At 32.8% G+C, this 19,155-nt stretch overlaps 2 protein-coding genes across 3 annotated transcripts; one reads left to right on the forward strand and one right to left on the reverse strand.

Annotated features, from left to right (window-relative positions):
• Positions 1 to 677: 677 nt before the first annotated feature.
• Positions 678 to 18,867, reverse strand: LOC124530853 (rab3 GTPase-activating protein catalytic subunit). Its single transcript, XM_047105195.1, has 4 exons — positions 17,503 to 18,867; positions 17,196 to 17,380; positions 2,093 to 2,348; positions 678 to 2,017 (listed from the first exon to the last, which is right to left on the reverse strand). Exons 1-4 carry the CDS (start codon positions 18,745 to 18,747, stop codon positions 1,256 to 1,258), a joined length of 2,448 nt encoding a protein of 815 aa, XP_046961151.1. The 5' UTR covers positions 18,748 to 18,867; the 3' UTR covers positions 678 to 1,255.
• On the forward strand, positions 2,944 to 16,563 carry LOC124530852 (leucine-rich repeats and immunoglobulin-like domains protein 1). Of its 2 annotated transcripts, none has more exons than XM_047105194.1 (5): positions 2,944 to 3,228; positions 13,400 to 13,561; positions 13,646 to 15,211; positions 15,331 to 15,667; positions 15,947 to 16,563. In XM_047105194.1, exons 1-5 carry the CDS (start codon positions 3,226 to 3,228, stop codon positions 16,204 to 16,206), a joined length of 2,328 nt encoding a protein of 775 aa, XP_046961150.1. In that variant the 5' UTR covers positions 2,944 to 3,225; the 3' UTR covers positions 16,207 to 16,563. The 2 variants fall into 2 exon arrangements, with proteins under 2 accessions (XP_046961150.1, XP_046961149.1); XM_047105193.1 differs by having other exon boundaries at positions 2,949 to 3,228; positions 15,331 to 15,871.
• Positions 18,868 to 19,155: the final 288 nt, after the last annotated feature.

Consider the following 19,155-nt stretch of genomic DNA (forward strand, 5'->3'; position numbering starts at 1 on the left):
TGTAATAATAAAAATAACAATGTTCATTTAAAAACTTATATGATGCATTTGTTGCGTACGTATTGTGAAACTTTAAAATCCCTTCGTCGTTTTCGTAGCTATAATAGCCAAGTGGATTTGTATGACTTTAAGCAATTAACACTGGTAATCGAGCTGAACACGAAAACGAAACCTTTTCATAAATAGTGTAGCAAAGGAATACCGTACGAGAGGCTTTACTGAAGTTTGTAAGCATATTATCACAACCTTTAGATGTAATATTTAAATATATAGGTAAATCGAATACATGCTGCGCTTTACTTTTTAAAACTATTTAAAATTTATGTCAAGTATTCCACTTTTTATAATATTTTAATTATTTTAATATTATACGTCTCATTAGATTCAAAATATTGGAACGTTAATTGATTAATCATTATGTATATGATCAATCATTTAATATTATTATATATAGGTTTTTCATTTGTTTATTGAAATCAATGGTGCGCTTTATTTAATTATTTATATTTTAACTGGATTTTGGGTAAACCGCTTAAATAAACACAAAACGTACAGGGGGAAAGTTTTGTACATTTAAGAAATCAAATTATCTAAAACAAAATATAGCAGCTTTGAAACTCACAAGGATGATTTTTAATTAAAATGAATTTGCAATTTGTTTAATAATTGTATTTTATTATCTTTGTATAAAATGATATAAACGATAACAGCTTTGTAACATACACGTGGCAAAAAAATAGGATAAATTTTTGCGTTTTAGCGTTGAAATAAATATTTACATAACGAAATATAGTCAATATCGTATCGGTTGGAAATTTATTAAAATTATAAATCATATTAAACATTCTCTTCACAAGAGATCAATTATTCCACAACAGTTAACTCTTACGTTACTATATTGTAAAATTACAACAATACTTTTTCTTAATTTATAACCAACAATTAGTACCAACCTAGCAGTTCTAGCTAACGATTATATTGAAATCTATCTAGTTTATTGACTCAATCTTCTTTTCTATCTACACATAAAAAATATTGAACAATTTTGTAGATTTTGTTACTTAATTTTACTAAATATTTTTGTAAAACTAAAGAAGTTTTTAAAATTCAAATCATACGTTGATCATGCTATGATCTGATATCTTTCAATTCCTTTTAATATCCAATACAAGTTAATTGAAATAAAATTTATTGAAATTGACTTTATTAATTATCAAATCCATGAATTGTAACTGTCGAAACAACTCAAATGAGTCTATAAACAAACGGTACGCTCAGTGAAAGCACCTATTATAGTCATGTCATTAGAGAGAGCTGCGCGCATCACTTGCGGACCCACTTCGTCTTTCACCCTCAAAGTAAATTCACGCCGTGTCGGAGCAGGCAAGGCGCCTCCCATCGCGGACAAGACCCTCGACCTCCCGGCAGCGTCCAAAGGCTTGCCCTCGGCACTGTTCCCTAACACTTTACGCACACATATCGACCGACAAGCTTCTTTCTCCGCTTCAAATAACTCTCTTGCGGCAATTTCAAAAGTACGTCTTTTATCTACTCCCCCGATTGACGAGCTTGTTGAGGTAGCTCCTTCTGACATAGCTTTCAAAGCGCCTGCCTTTAACAAAGCAGGTAATAAAAGTTCCCCTACAGCGCCTACTGATCTCGATCGAAGAAAATGTAACACTTGTTCTGCTTCCCTCGTTTCATCAAAAAGGCGCCGTTGACGACCCGCTGGCACTGGTCGCGCTACGTTCCACGCTTCGACCCAAGGATTCCCGGGTAAAAGCATACGGTCTCCTAACGAACCACCGTCGTCTGGTTTCCAATCTCTAGGTGAATACCATCGCACAAAGTCACACAGCTCCGCTCCGGGATTAGCAGCCTTAAAGGCCTCCATATCCGAAAGCAGAGATGCACTCATCATCCTTGCACGGAGCTCTGATGCCTTGGCATCGTCACCTAGTCTAACCATCAATTCAGCATCCTCTTCTAATTGATCTTCAGTTTTAGGAGCCGGGTCCTGAATTTGATAAAGACATATACATATATATTTTTATTCAATAAAAATATAAAACCGTACTATAACTGCATTTACCTGAGTCCGAGGAATATAAAGTGGGGCGCCATTTTTTAGTGTAGCGTCATCAAGTCTTTTGAGGCGACCAACTGGTCGGTCCCAAGGTAATTGGTCATCTGCTTCTTCATCTTCTGAACAGTCGAAGAATTCTTCCTCAGATGAATTACCCGTTGCATTAGTAGATCCTTCTTGGGCTTTTTTTATACAGCAATTTAATAGTTGTAATTTCTGATGAAGCAGGCAAGTCCGAGCATTTGGCGCACCATCCACCATTCTAAAACAAAAAACATATTTTTTATAACGGAAATATTTTACATTAAATTAGACTATTTTACAAAAATGGAAAAAATTATGAGACGATGTACGTATATTTATTTATATATTAATTCCATTAGATAAAGAAATAATCGCTTAGTAGAATTTCGTTTTAACTTTCACATAAGGCGTTTTTAAGAAATTAATACATGACCTCGAAAAGCCAGCGAAAAAATCAAAAGAATGCGCAACGACTGGCACAGTATTCCGAACATTTTCTCTTTCGTGTATGCAAATTTTTAATTAAACAACTTCTTCGTTCCTCGATACCTAATAACATTGGAAAGGTAAGTAAGTACGTGATAAAATATACTTCATATCAATTCGATTTACAGAAATATATTCCTTTGATATCATGCCATGACCTACAATCTATGCGAAGTAACTTAAGCGCTCGCGCACTCCGAGAACCGTTATCTATATTGAATTATAAATATGAAGCGAAACCAGACAGCAGGGGCTGGCGTCAGAGCAGCAACTTTTTCAAGATGCTTAATGCCTAATCGGTCGCTGAACCGTTTGTTTACCGGAGTCGATGCGTCCACAGCAACGGTGTGTAGGTCAGGGCGAAGTGGTGGGGCCGTGCGCGCGCACAGTCCGACGCCAACGAGAGTCGCGCGCGCACCATCCCACAGTCATGGGGCTAAACCGACCTAACCCTGCTTGACACTGTTACCAAAAGCTCGAATGCCTCGAAAGTGACCCCTTTCCCACTGTTGTGAACCGATTTACGATTATGAAAGTCTGTGAATAAGCAAAATTTTAACGTGACAGTGATTGTAAAAAGTGGTCAGTTTCAAAGGATATTTGGAAAAGTGAAAAGGAATTTCACCGATATGGTAAGAACGCAAAGGAAACGAACGCACGCAAACAAAAATGTATAATTGTATAACAAGTATATTACCTGCCTGAACCAAGTAAAACGCTACATTGCGAAAATAATAAATATCATAAATTAAGTGATCGCTCTTTTATGGTATACTTGAGTCTGTCAACAACAGGGCTTATTGTTAACTGATACGAACGAAAACTTAGTTTAACTAAAAGCTTTTAATATGCACTGTCATAACTCAATTAATATCATTGAGTTATCTCAGTAATCCTACATACTTACTACACACAGTGATTCTGATACTATACGTACGTTAAAGTAACGGTATTTGATTACTGACACATTTCTATATAATATAGAATGTAAATAACATTTATAAAAAAAAACATTCAATATGTCTTTACAAGGTTATGTTTTTTTCTAATTATTCTTGTACAAAACTATTAATAAACTAATCAAAAACCCTGTCTGAATGCTTCATAGTAGGAGCGTAAACACAATTAAAACGTAAGTTGTTAACCGTCACTTTAGGTATTTGTTATTTGCAAGTTTAATCGTGTGTCACTAATAAGTACCTCGGAGCTCTAACTCGACATGGCAATGCCTTTCTTCAGTTTGTAACATTATTAAGTCTATTGTGAAATGATATTCGCTCATGTTCTCATAAACTCCGCAGATAAAAACACGAACAGCTTAAATATTTATAATTAATTCCTAATCTTATTAATGGGACGAAATATATCTAAACTATTGGATCAAACGATAAAGATATATTAACGATTTTAAAACGTAATATACTAAATACATATAATACAAAATGACTTTGACTTTCCGTATAACTGAACTTGTAATACATAAAGACGAAAAATTTATTCTATGTTGGTAGGTATTTTCTTAAATATTTCGAACGTCAACTGTTATGTTTAAGTATATTATAAATGTGAATGTTACTCTGTCTGTCAGTCTGTCTGTATGTCGCTCTTTCACGACCAAACTGAATCGAATTTGATGAAGTTTGGTGTAAAGCAAACTTGAACTCCAAGAAAGGGCATAGGGTATTTTTTTGCCTAACACATGACAACCAACGCCCTAAAACTCGAACGAAGCCGCGGGCTACATCTATAAGAGTCAATGAACAGGAAACGTGGAAGGTAACATAACTAATGAAAGGCGTTCTTGGATTTTCATTCATTCATCAACGTCGCGATATTTCCGCAAATTTCACTAAAGATCAGAAACGGACAAAAACCCTATGGCGTCGAACCCGAGACAATAGGCAGGGTAACTGTGTCGACTTGTACTCGCCTAACGATTCAGCGGCGCCTACGTTGATGTCGTCGCCGTGGGACCGCTATTGTGACTAGCGTAGATTACTTTATACTACGGTATTAAGCATTCGAGACTTATATTCATTCACGAAAAGTAGCTCTACATATTATTATAGGAATGACTTTTATATGATATCGTATTTTTCTACTGTATTAATTATTATTCTATTTTTAAGAACATTGTTGTCTGTAGCCTATTATTTAACTAATTAAATAGTAACGAAATTTATCTTTAAATATATTTTCATATAGTCTGCAATAGTCTCTCAAACTCAAGTGACGAAAGCTTACCGTCTGAGAAATTTCTCTTTTTAAGAACGAAGTCAATACGATGACTATGTAAATCTCATGACCCATGACAAACTTAAAACTAAATAATTCTACGATTAATATTATTATGCACCATCTTATATGTTCATCCTTTTTGCGCTTTCTTCAACAAATAAAAATTAACTGCACAATTCAGTTTCACATTGCCAAAATAAAATAACTAAAGCTAAACAAATATGCAAATACTAACTGCCGTACCTCTACAAAAAAGTATCACTAGGAACACACATTCTGAAGAAATCCGTAAACGTGAAACATAACTGCCCTTTGAACACGAATTTCATAGATTTAATAATAATTTGCAAATATCTAAAATTAATAAATAGTAATATTTGCGGATATATGTTATCAACTTAAATAATTAAGTAACTAAGTATGTATATATGTATGTATAACTTAAGTAACCATAGATGTAATGTATAAACATTACATCTATAGTTATTGATAGATTTCGATCTAGTCTATCATAAACCTGAACGAAATTATAAATATATCTTAACTTAATAATCGAGTACAATATTCAATTTTAAACAGTAATTGCTGTCAGACAGTTGAACTAAACTAAGACTTAAAACTAAGTACACGATCAAAGTTATTGTGGATAGTATTAAATGTGCAAACCCACTCCAAGACCATGTCCATCAATATTTTATGATACCTTCTGAGAGTGTGATGGCTCATAAAATGACGCAAACCGTCACCGTGTTAATTAAATAAACAATACTTTAAGTTTTATGAAGTTTTTACTGCCGGCGCTTCTGGTTGTACTTATTGGAAATGTATTGAAGTTACGTAACAAAAAGGTTAGTGTAGATTTGATAATCGTTTTATATGACATTATATTTCCGACTTAATATGTTATCTCTCGTCAACTAAAAAAATTGCTCTATAGGTATTGAACGTACATTATTTTCTTATCAAGAATTCCTCTACTAAGAGCAAAGTATCATCCCATCAGCATTTTTAAATAATATGAGAGTATAAACAAAAATAAATAATCAAAATCATAGTAAATACCGCATCAATCAAAATAAATTCATACTATTTATATGAAAGTTATTCGTCACTATTACTGTATAAATATAACAACATAAAAAATGTTGTTTTTTTGTTATAATCACACTGAAAAAGTATATATGTAATTTGAAATCGAAGTAAAACACATTCGATTCGACTCACTTCGTTACAAACGTCGGTATTTTTACATTAGGTTATATTATTATACACGATTGTATAAAGCAACCTTAAGGTTTACGAAAGTGTTAGCAAAGGGCAGTCTTATCGATTATCGATCAATAATACAGTTAATAGCGATCTCTTTCAGACAGCTTAAGTGTTAATTAAAACGAAATAATACAAATGATTTAATTCTCATTACGTAAAGGCAAAACAATAATTGCGCTACATAATAACTTTAATACAATAATTATCGACTTCACCGTCGTAGATAACAAACTATTAAAATATGAAATCATCAAAAATTTCGATAATGCAAGCGTTTTAAATTATTAGAAACTTTGAGAAATTGCCTAGTTTTCGAAACTGGTTATTTTTATGCCGAAATAAAATATCTCTTTCACTTTACGCTAGAGTTTAATAAAATAGTTAAGAAATTAGAAATTTTATTTTATTGATAAGTAGCCCATAATGAATGCATTAAGTCGACATTCATTTGAATAATTTATAAGAAAATAATTATTTATACTTAAATAAAATATCAATTTAGTATTATTTATGTGTTAAATCTTATAATATTTTTATAGTGTTTGAAAACAAGCTCAATCATTGAATATACTTAATTAAAGACTCTTAAAAGTATTTTTGAACTGCCAAGTTCATCCGGCTCAGTTAATCATATTATATAATTACATTTATATATCCGGCATGAATCAACGGATATCAATTCTACGCTTTTTTAATAAAAAAATTCTAACGAATACGCAATTCTACCACGAGATAGCCCTTGCCTATCGTTCGTGATAAACCTTGTTCAAAATTGGACTATTAAATGAACAAAACAATCATTAATAGTTCCTGAGACTAATAACATATCAGAAAACTCTTTACAAATATAATATTAACTTTAAATATATTTTAAAATCATCATTCTATAAATGTGGATAGGTTCTGACGTTAAAGTATCTTTTGCTAGTTTATTGAACTCAACAGGTGCGAAGCGCACTGCATCAGCTCCACCGTGTCACGTTCCTTATAAGATTGATGAATTCCAATCATTATAGCCACCAGAACCAATGCATCTAACGTATTTTTTTCGGACAAGAATTCGCAGATAAATCAGAAGATAAATGAGAAAATTCCATATCGATTACTTAGATATTTCATTAAATTGTAACTGAACTGCGACTTCACCCGTAATAATATTTACGTGAAGATTTTCTATTTTTTAAAAGTAGCATTTTAAAGATTTTCCATTATCTTGTATTATTTTTTAAATAAAAACATGATAATTATTATTAAGCCTCTTAAGAGCATGCCTTGTACTACTTTGTCAATGAGGCGCTACATCTACTTAAATAGGTTATAGAAAGTAATTTTCATAAATGTGACCCACTCACTTTCGCACCTTCGTTTGATATAAAACCGTTAAAAATTACGTGATGTTAAAATCCATTATAAGAAAATTATTGCTAGAGTTTAAAAAAAAACAATGAACATTAATTAAGTTTAAAGAATGTTATCCATTAGTTTTAATTTACCTAAAAATTTTAACCGCGTAAACTGAATATCGCAACTTTTCATCTCCGGTAGACATTTTTCTATTCTTTTTAACCGACTCAAAAAAAGGAGCCACTCCTTTAAGTACGTATGTATGTAAGAAAGCTTTTAATCTATTATTATTATAATCTATGTTATATTACTGCCAATTTTTCCAGGGAAGATTTTAATATAATAATATTAAGATCAGATTAAGATCTCCGGAGATAGATTGAAACTCTTCAACAACAAAAAAAATTTATGCATTGTTCACCATGCCTGAAACTTTTACATGTTTTTTATATTTTATCGTATTAAATCTATTATCGAAGCCATTTTAAATAAAATATTTTTTTAAACTTTAGAATTTATATGATGATATTATCATTATAAAAAGACAATTTTCGTTAATTGTTTCGTAACGGAGCTACAAGTACCACTTAAAGTGAGACCAGAAAAATCGATGAATAGGACTGGTTTACTAACAAAGCTAACGAGATCGAGAAGAGGCAGTATCATACCGTGTCCGTATAATTATGTGGAACGGTAAGACGAGATGGTCGCGCGTCGCTCGCCATCGCGGCCGCCGCTTTTACGCCGAGCCCCCACTCATCATTAACGCATCACCGCATACCTCGCTTTTTACTCACATTCCTGTTACGAACGAATGTATATTTGTCTCTTTTCCTATGTAAAAAGTTAATTATTATCTACAAATGAATAGTATTCAGGAAATACCTAAAATAGCAATTATATTGTCGCAAAATATTGTACTAATTGTACACAATAAGTACAGTAACGTAACATGTTTGAAAAACATTTTCAAATATTAAGTTATTACTATTAACGTAAATGGAAAACAATAATTTATTCAAACATGGAAAAAAAACATTCAATCAACGAACTTGTAATAGGTATCATTTATATTGCAATTAATACCGTTTAAAACTTGTTAACGCTTACATTATACTGTTATCACTTATTGTATAATAAGAACCACGCCTTGATTGTTGCCATATTTATAATATAATTACACTAACAAGATTGTACAGGATGTTGCACAAACTTAAAATCGGGGATATCCAATAAAACTTCCCGTCAGTTTAGTCAGACGTAATTACACGTTAGCATTCAAGATTTATTAATGTCCATTACCAACAACCGACAACAAATAATTGCAAACATTTGATCTATTTAAAAAATGTTATAAATATTGATGTAAATTGTCCTCTCGACCAATTTCAGCCAAGGCGACCATTCTCATATTCCATTATATTATAGTGCACGGCTGTGTGCGATGACACAGATGCACACTCATAGTTTGGTGCAAGTGAAACAGCCTGTATATGTCCCAGTGTTCGACCAAGGCTTAATCTACTGTGAACCAAAACTGCACTAAATGGTGTTGGTGTTTACACGCGTGGAAAGATATCGTCCGATACATGCAGATTTCCTCGTAACGTTTTCCAGCATCACGAGCACGAGATAAATAATAAACACAAATTAAGCACATGAAAAATCAGTGGCTAATGCTACGGAGGATTTCTTGACTACTCAATTTCGAAATAAACTCTTCAAAACTATACTAAACGAGCGAGCCAGTTACATAGTAATAGCATATAGCAGTAAATAAATTTTGTCTAAACATGGTACAGAATCGTGAAAAACATTGCCAAAAACGCGATTTTCACTAGTTTAAATATTCATTCTTTTTAAATAATATATCGTAAGTACACCATAATGATAAGTTTTAGAAATAGAGACATTATAACTACTAATAACCATCGTATGACAACAAAAAATATTTATAGCTAAAATAGTATGGTACTAGAGTTTTTAAAACAAAAATAACAATCATACTTTCAAAAATGCGCTGTAAATCGGTAATCACTTTACTACGTAAACAAATGCTATATTTGAATATAATAAAGAAGTATGAAATCTAAATAGTTTCTATGAAAAAGTACGGATATTTTTATCCAAGTTCGTATATGATTTTCACACATCATTCATTCAACCTTATATGATTTAGATTTACATTAAAAAAAGCATTTTGTTTTTGCTTAAATCAAAATTTTGTACTACCCGAAAAAAACTAACGATTTGCCTCAATTATATTTCTTCAATAATATTATTTATAACTCACGGTATTTTCCCGCCGCGAGTCAAACGTTTTACTTGCTTGGGCATTCATTATAACACGAATGGTTATCATTGGTAAACTTCAATTTGTTATAAATTCAATACGTATTATTTTTCATCTGTGATATTCATAAAGTTTCAAACTCTCAGATTATTTTCGATACCTTCTCATAGTTCATGGAAAGCAAAATAAAAAATATATAATAATATAGAAGATTTTATCCATGATGTACGTATGTATCAATATAATATTTTACTTATTTAAACTACTCTACCAAATTATTTAAAGAATAAAATTAGTTGCGTATTCGGTATACATTATTAAGAATCGGTGTTAAAAATTTAACGACGTCAACTAATCACACTAACAAGACAAAATAATAAGAACGCAACTGTATAGGGAGACGCGCTTTCTAAGCATTCGTTGTAACAAAATAACATATCGGCATTCATGATACGACAAATACACATATATATTTAATAATAAAAATATTAATTTACTTCACTTGTTAGTAAGCATGATAATATATACTTAGCTGTTGTTTTCTTAAACAATTCTTAAATTTGAGTTAATAATAAATATATATATATGATTACGTAGTCTAGATCGATTTCGGCTACAACAACTAATCTCATGCGAAGCCAGCCAACAACGCAGAACATATTATAGTGAGCAAATACAAGTGCACCCACTCTCATAACCCAAAGGGACGGTAAAACCTATACAACCGGATAGAGTTCCGGCAGTTGACCAACACTTTACATGCTTTCCGAAACACGACGGTCTACATAATATCAATGTTCAGACTATAGACAAATATTGTAATACAATCAGTACCAGACCAGGGAATCTTCGTCCGTATAGTAAAGTGTAAGCAGATATTTTTGCTTGACGAAACATTTTTAATAAACATTAAGCGTCTGTTGTTAATTTTAAGTTACGCATCGCAAAAATATCATGTAGAAACCATGAAACAAAAAAAAAAGAAAAAATATAAAATTAAACAGTTTCTTTGAAAAATAGATTCAAAGTGCTGTGTTGACAAAAAATGTTGTGGACAAGAAAAAGCGCTTGGTCGAACAAAAGACCATAATATAGTCTGTACACTACACATACGTTAACTTTTGTTAATCACCACATCATCAAACCTCCACTAACCTTCCTGAAACACTAACAAAGCCCTGACACCTATTTATTACCATTGATATTTATATAATATTCATTAAATAGTAAAACGAAAGGCATGATGTTGGGAATCCTTACTGTTCGTATTGATAAGAAACGAGTTATTATGTGTCTTTGAAACGAACTATACATTTTTGGGACTGAACAAATCTAAAAATTATTTTATTAATTAAACCGCAGCAATATTATTCCTCAAACATATTATACTTCATATTCATGAAACAGTAAACACTGAATAATAATATTCGCTGTTTGTTTATATTATATGATGGATCTTTCTATCTCTATCACTACATCTGTAGTGAAAAGGTTAGGGGTCAGAGGGATTTTGGCCCGCCTGAATGCGTAACAATCGGTGGCGGACTTCACGCAGACGCGTGATTAGCCCGATCATCATTCCCCGTTGTAACCTTTAGAAAGATCGAAGCAAACTAAATGACAATATTACTTATAGCTTGCGAGTGAACCAAACGATAGCGCGATGTAAAAGACACACAACGCCATCTATTAGAGTATGCCAGAACTAATTCATTTTAAGAGGTTATCTAAGTATTGTTACAGATTACTATTTCAGCCGACTTTGTAAATAGTATATATTATATATAGTTTAGTAATATTATCGCTATTTTATGTATCGGTTAAATATTACATTTATAATGAATAACAAAAACTAGTATGTTGAGCTCTATCCGAACTATTATTTATGTATTACATTTTATACGGCAAACCAATTTGCTAATTAATATTGTTTTAATAAGCATATTATAAAAAAATGAAACTAAATAATTCAATACATCCTTTATCGTGATATTTTGGTTATATATCTTTTATCAAGGTGAACTCGAAATCGAAGTAATACTTATATATTTAAAAAAACTTAATAAATATATTTTTAGGGCCCAAACATTGGTTAGTTTGCTCCTAATTGGTTAGTTGTAGTTAACCTATTAGTGAAAATTCAACAACATGTTGAATTGCTGAAATCTCGATATGTTTCAAGGTACTTGATATTTGATACGCGACAATAGCTTACTCATTGGATAAACATATCCCGTAGTATGAAAAGTAGCTATGAAACTGTATTCGACACGAAAATATTAGCATAACGTGAATAATTAAGTATGAACCTTATCGTATAGGAAGTAAAAGTAATTTTTGTTTATCTGTCGAAAAATAATATACGAGAGAACATGAAAGTGAACCATGTAACATCTCACTCTCGCGTAGTCGTCTAAACTGAGCCGAGTACCGTTATCGGCGAAATCGGATGACGGTTGACTGTTGACTCGTCTAAATGGGCTAGTGGTACAAGCTATACGGCCCCGTCCAGTTGTAAACGTTAACGCTAATTTAAACTTGAATAATTCGAAAGTTAATTTCTCATAGAGTCGCGATGCAAGCTCAATTAATTATATGGCTAAAGTATAAAATACTTTTGCTTTCCAACGAGTATTTATACCTTCTGCTGAATAACAATATTAGCCGTTATAATCGATTATTTGTAATCGATTGCTTCAAATGTTTGCGGAGTTGACATTAGTTGGATTCTAAACGAATATCACCATTCCTTATCCTAGCATGTGTAACTGACGTTATATATTCTTAAATTAATATCTTACCCGACTGTAATAGAAAACTCTTTGGGAAACAAACCGCTTTATCTAAAACGGATGACGTTCCAGCGCATTACTTATTTATTTATTTATTTTATATACATTATACATATTGCATTTTTTTATTGTTAATACGGAATACAATAAAGGGTACATATTATGCTTGAACTTTACATTTCGGAATAATTATAATATAATCAGTAACATTGATATATACACATTAATACGGGTATAAGACCTCGCATTTCTTATTTATAAATAATATTTACGTAAAATTACTGAAACATTTGGTTTTTTATCTTCATTAGTAGGAAATATCTTCAGCTCCAGACATCAATTCGCACCCAGAACGATATGTATATGAAAGTTTAACGTAATCACGTATGTTTTAATATTTGTATGACATATATACATATTAATAAACAATAATGTTGAACTGTTAAAGAAATTGACAACCTACAATGAAAACAATAGTACGGGCATGGTCTGCTACACAATAGTCACGTATTAAACATTACTCGTGCAGGGAAAGCCAGTTTTCCGGGCTAGTAGCTCGAGGCAACTGCAATGCACTTCTCTCTTCAACGGTCCGTGCACCGCTTGATTGCGGTTTATCACTTTAACAGTTGCCACTTTACGGACCGTCGACATACCATCGACATCGTACTAGATAATTATCAAAATTTGCTTGAACAAGCAACACCTTATCAAATTTATGGAGTATGGTATAGCTGATAATGCCGATACTAAATGTACACTACATTATAGATTATTACTGAAACGGGATTATAAACATTGCACTCCATAAAATGTTCCCAATCTGATTGAAAAATATTGCGAATTAAAAATTCTGTTTGTTTTCAGGAAAAACACACACATCCCCGTTTCCGGTTCTTGCTACCACTGCTAATGGCTATTTTTCAAGGCACGAACGCGCAGTGCCCTTGGGCCGACATGCCAGAATTACAAGCAACATGTGTATGTGCTTTTAATCTAGCCAGGCAAATGTCTGTACAATGTGATCAGGTATAATAAGACGAAAATATATGATATAATTAGTAACCAATCTTTGTATTATTTTTGTTCATAATAGCGTAATTTATTTTACAGGTCGATTTTCCGACTTTATTATCAAAGCTGAATTCAAGTGCAAGGAAAATATCTATAGATCTTCTGTATATTAATAATTCTACAATTCATTCAATAACCGATGAAATGTTCATAAATTTAGCGATACACAACTTACAGATATCGGGATGCAGAGTAAAAAAAATAGAAAATAATGCATTTAAAGGTCAAGGGCAATACTTAAAGAATTTAAACTTGCAGGACAATGAGTTGACAGAAGTGCCGGTAAAGGCATTAAGAATTTTAACAAATTTGTCTTTGTTAGACATTTCCAAAAATAAAATTACATATATCGCAAACCACTCTTTTTCGACCCTTCAAGAACTAACAACACTCAAAATATCTGATAATAATGTAACATTGGCACCTCAAGCATTTGCTGGATTAGAAAGTTCGCTGAAAAACTTAAATCTCAAGGGAACGAAGCAAAAAACTGTGCCAGAATGTATAAGAGGACTACGAAGTCTTGCTTTTCTCGACCTCTCGCAAAACAGCATAAGAGAATTACCCGGACCTGAGGGCGCAAGTACTTTTGAAGGATTGGACTCATTGACCGCTCTCAATCTAGAAAGAAATTTGTTAGTTAATTTGGAAAAAGATGCCTTTTACGGAATAAAAAATACATTAAGTTCACTAAGTCTATTGAACAATCTGTTACCAGAATTTCCCACTGAAGCTATAGCTACATTATCAGATTTAAGAGTTTTGGATATAGGGTTTAATTTACTTAATAAGTTACCTTCCGATGCGTTTTTAAAAAATCCTTCAATAACTTTATTGGCACTTGACGGAAATCCACTGCGAACTGTTGAAGAAAAAGCACTAGCGCATCTTAATCACAGCCTTAGAGGATTAAGCCTCGGTGGCCGCTTTTTAAGTTGTGATTGTCGATTGCGGTGGATAATTGAATGGATTCGTAACGGTGAACTACAAGTTACTTCACGTGAAAGAAACCCTCAATTTTGTGGAAGCCCTTCTCATTTCCGTGAACGTGGATTTTATAGTTTTGAGCCCAACGAGCTTATTTGCGAACATGATTCTCTTCTGAATCTTACTGTAAATGTAGAAACAACGGTTATAAACGAGTCCAATGTTAGTCAAACTACAACACCGTTGCCCTCTTCTACTTCCGCCGATTTACAGTCAAACTATACATCTACGACAATGTTCAGTCCGCCAGTACGCAACGTTAGTGAAACGACGACTTCTAGAACTACAATTCCCACTACGACTACTATTGCTAATAAAACAAACAAAACTCCAGCTTTGCGTCCGGCTGCACCTACATGGCGCCATGCTCCTAATCAGAGACCACCATTGGTAATGAACTTTCCCCAACAAAAACCAATCATTGATGATTCAAATGAAGTTATAGTAAAAAATGCTTACAGACAAGATAACTCAGTAATCATCCAATGGGATTCAAATGTTGCTAATATACTAGGCTTTCGTGTAGTATATCGACTCTTTGGTGATAAGAGTTTTAAACAAGGACCTCCTCTTGAAGCCAGTGAGAGAGAATTCAAAATTAAAAATGTTCCATCTCAGGTATAGTCGTATTATCATTATGCATTATATTTTTATACTTATAAAAGTAGCAATTAATTTGAATGACATATTATTTCAATAAATAAACACAGTTAAATACATGTGTATGTTATTTACAGGAATGTATCGTCGTCTGCGTAATTTCATTGGAAGAAGTTCACGTTACTCCAGAAACAGTGCCATACTCACAATGCCGTGAAGTACGCACTGTATCTGCTGCTGCAACTAATATGGACAAAATCACTATAGCAGCCAGTGCAGCAATATGTGGAACAATTGTAGTAGCTGTTCTAGTGTTCGCCGCCGCGTCACGTCGCCGATCTCGTACCGTGCATCGGTTACACACTCAGTTACCAGAGAAAATTCCTAATCCATGCTGCGGGGGATTTAACGGTACACCAAGTCCCAGCGGACCATTATCGTCACTAGCCACGCTAGGCGCATTTGGAAAGCAACGTGAGTGGGACCAAGTGTCAGCTTATAGTGCACGATCAATACCCAGAGCACGTTCTTATACCGAACCCGCGGCTCCTGAGCCTTTGCCAGGTCGCCCAGGAAGGGCACGTTCCTTAGCCGACGGGCAGTCACAACACAGTTACTCACATTCCGGCCGTTACGGAGCTCCAGCATATCCGGGAAGCTTATTAGGATCAAGAACTGGTATACAGTAATTTTATCATGATTCATATTTATAATAAAATTTACATATATACTCAATAATGATGTTCGTTTTAGATCTACGACAATCTCGACAATCATTGGGTGCAGCATCGGAACGAGCATCGCGTTTGTCGCTGAGCGGGGCAGCGGGCGGTGCTACTAGCGGCACTGCCGGTTCTAGAAGACGACCGAGGTCGAGATCTCGTCCTGCCAGTCGTTATAGTGTAGGTTCACTAGGATTAGGCTACTGCGATACTTCAGACAATTGGACTGACCATGATATGGATATTTATATGGCACGTAACCCAACAAGGGGTGGCTTGGTTCCATTATAGCGTGCAGGAAACACGGTGTGGGGTGATTCAGGGTGGCAAAATCCAAAACAATTAAAAGAAACTACTCAAGTCTCGAACTGTACTCATGTGGCTCACACCTGCCCACACCGGCATATTCATCATCACGGCCACAAACATAGAAGAAAAAGTCGAGACGTTTCTTGATTTTAACTGAGACTGTTTCAATGGAAACAGACCTGCCTGTAGTTAGAAATGTACATTAGGGTTTTCAAAGTTTTCAATTCAACCAATTTGGAGTAGCAATTATTTCTAAATTGACAACAAATTATTCTTAAATTATTAAATATCCTATAATTATAGTTTTAAATTTGATACTTAAACAGAACTACTTATGATTAAAAAACATATACAGTCAAGCCTATTTTTAAATTATAAATTAGGTTTGTAGTAAATAATATGAATTCATTGTTGCAATAATAATTGTAAAGAGTGAGTATACTTTGTGCTAAGATAACCAAGCTTTCCCAGTTTACATGTAGTTTTATATGATTAGTTGAATACATAATACATGCATGTCTTATTATGCATTCAATTATTCTAAAAGAACCAAACAAGTGTCTGTTTGTTCCAAGCTTAAACTGTAATTGAAAATAGAAAGTTAGATTTTATTTTTTGTTTAACTTGTTGTATATAGTTAAATTATTTAAGCCATTAAATATTATCATGTAATTAAATATAGCTAATTGAAGCTCAATCCAAATGGTGCTATCGAATACTAAGCAAATGTTTAATGTATTTTTGTAAATAAATTAATTTATAAAGTTTATACCACCCAAATGAGTTTTGTTTATTTTTTCATGACAAAAACATTTTTACCTCATCAACATCAACTTATTTTATAATAGAAGTTTAACTGTCTACAACTGTAATCTTAAATATAATGAAAAATATCTTAAAAACAAATATTGCAAAATCATGTCTCATTTATAGCATATTCTTTGAGTATTATTATCCTTGGATAAACTTACCCAGGCACAAGTATTCTGTGCTCCCATCTATATTGCAGCTCTTGTGTAAATTCATACCAAAAGTGAGCCAAATAAGGCAGTCCTCCAGCATCCATCAAACGAGCAGATGTAACAGATAACCTCCAAACAAGACCATCTTCAGGACTTGTTTTTACATAACTGCACAATTTGGTCTCATTGGTATCCTGAAAATTTAATTCATTCATTTATATTACTGTGATAGTTATATTGGTTATATCATGTAAGATACCACATTATAAGTATACATTTGTTGTTGCTGCTATCCAAATAAATGAAATATACAAACCTTCTTACTTTCTGCATCTAATCTTTCAGAATATGGAAAAGTGTTATCTTCAACGGCATCAGGAAATACATAATACAGTAAAGGCATTAACAAATCATCAGTTATTGGCCCCTTAAATTCAGATATTTGTGTATTTCTTCCCACTGCAGCTTTAACAAGTTTGGATATGGTTATAGGTGCTTCCGTAATCTTATTTAGAGGATTGACCAAACCCAAGCTCCTACTCAATCCTAAGGTGTCCATCAGCAAATTATTATTATCTAATAAATTCATTACTTTTCCAATAATTTCAGACAGCTGGCAATTCAAATTATTTTTTAATGTTAAAGTAATTGTCCATATTGGTGCCATAATAGGATCTATATCAGAAAAAGTGGAAGAATCAACTATAGCACTTTCCCGGAAGTGAGGCCATATTGCATTAAGTAGTGCACTGTGCAAAGGATTGCTCTCAGACCCAAAAGGCAGCTCTATTAACTTTTTGACATCAAAACCATCAATTGACAAAAACTCATTAGAATGACTTCTTTTTCTCCAAACAAAAGCATCAGAATCTTTTAGCTCATACGAAAATTTTGTAGATATTACAACTGCATCGAGAGGTACAGGTGAAGATATTTTAGACTTAAATAAACTTACAAGGCCACTAAGATGAGAGCACTGATTTGAAATACGCTTTAAATGAATAATGTCATAACTCATTTTGTACTCATTATCTTCATATATTCCTAAGTAAATATGTTGCCAATGCTCCCTTATTTTCACAAAGAATGCAACAGCACAATCTACATTTGCAAAAGCAATATTAACTGAACTCATAATGAGCTTGATAAGACTACCATCTACAAGTGTAGATTTAGGACACAACATTAAGTATCGCTTTAACCCAAACCAATGAGACACTGGATAAGGGCTACCGTCTAAATCATCCATAAAGTTTGCGGTCGCACTCCAAAGTCCTTCCTGTAATTCTGTTAACAAAGACTTTTCGTCATTTTCTACCTCCTGACTTTTAGTAGATTCGAGTGCATGATATGACAGCGTAAAGGACAGTCCTCGAAATTTTAATTCCTCTGATTTTGATATCCATCTTTTTGAATTTTCTGAACAACTTGTAGAGAGTTTAGATTTTGTTAAATGCCATTCTGAAACTATCTCTTCTATTCGAGCAATAAGTACTTCCCATTCCGAAGCCGTTGTGAAATCTTGATGATAAATATCATATTCATCTATCTCTTCATTCATTTTATTTTATGGTTTTTGACTATACTATTGTTAAACTCTGGATGTGATTGTGATTTGTGGATAAACAGAATACAGCTGTGATGTGACGGTGACAAAATGCCAAATTAAGTCATCAAAATGTTTTCATTGCAATAAAATGGAAGTTGCCACTAAAATATTTCAGGAATTCTAAAATCTAGCATAATAATGTCTGCTATCAAATACAATTTAGAAACCTAACGTAAGGTACTGCTACCTTATCAATTTATTTGGCAAAAACAATTTATGGCGAATGTAAATTAAAATAGCAAATTTTAAGCTGTATTGTAATTTTTATTGGTAAATTTATAAAAATCTTTAATTATTTTTTATGTACATTTTTAATAGTTCCAATATGACTAATACGCCTGAGTATTATATCGGAAATAT

Source organism: Vanessa cardui, chromosome 7 (assembly GCF_905220365.1).
Source record: "Vanessa cardui chromosome 7, ilVanCard2.1, whole genome shotgun sequence".
NCBI classification, from domain to species: domain Eukaryota; kingdom Metazoa; phylum Arthropoda; class Insecta; order Lepidoptera; family Nymphalidae; genus Vanessa; species Vanessa cardui.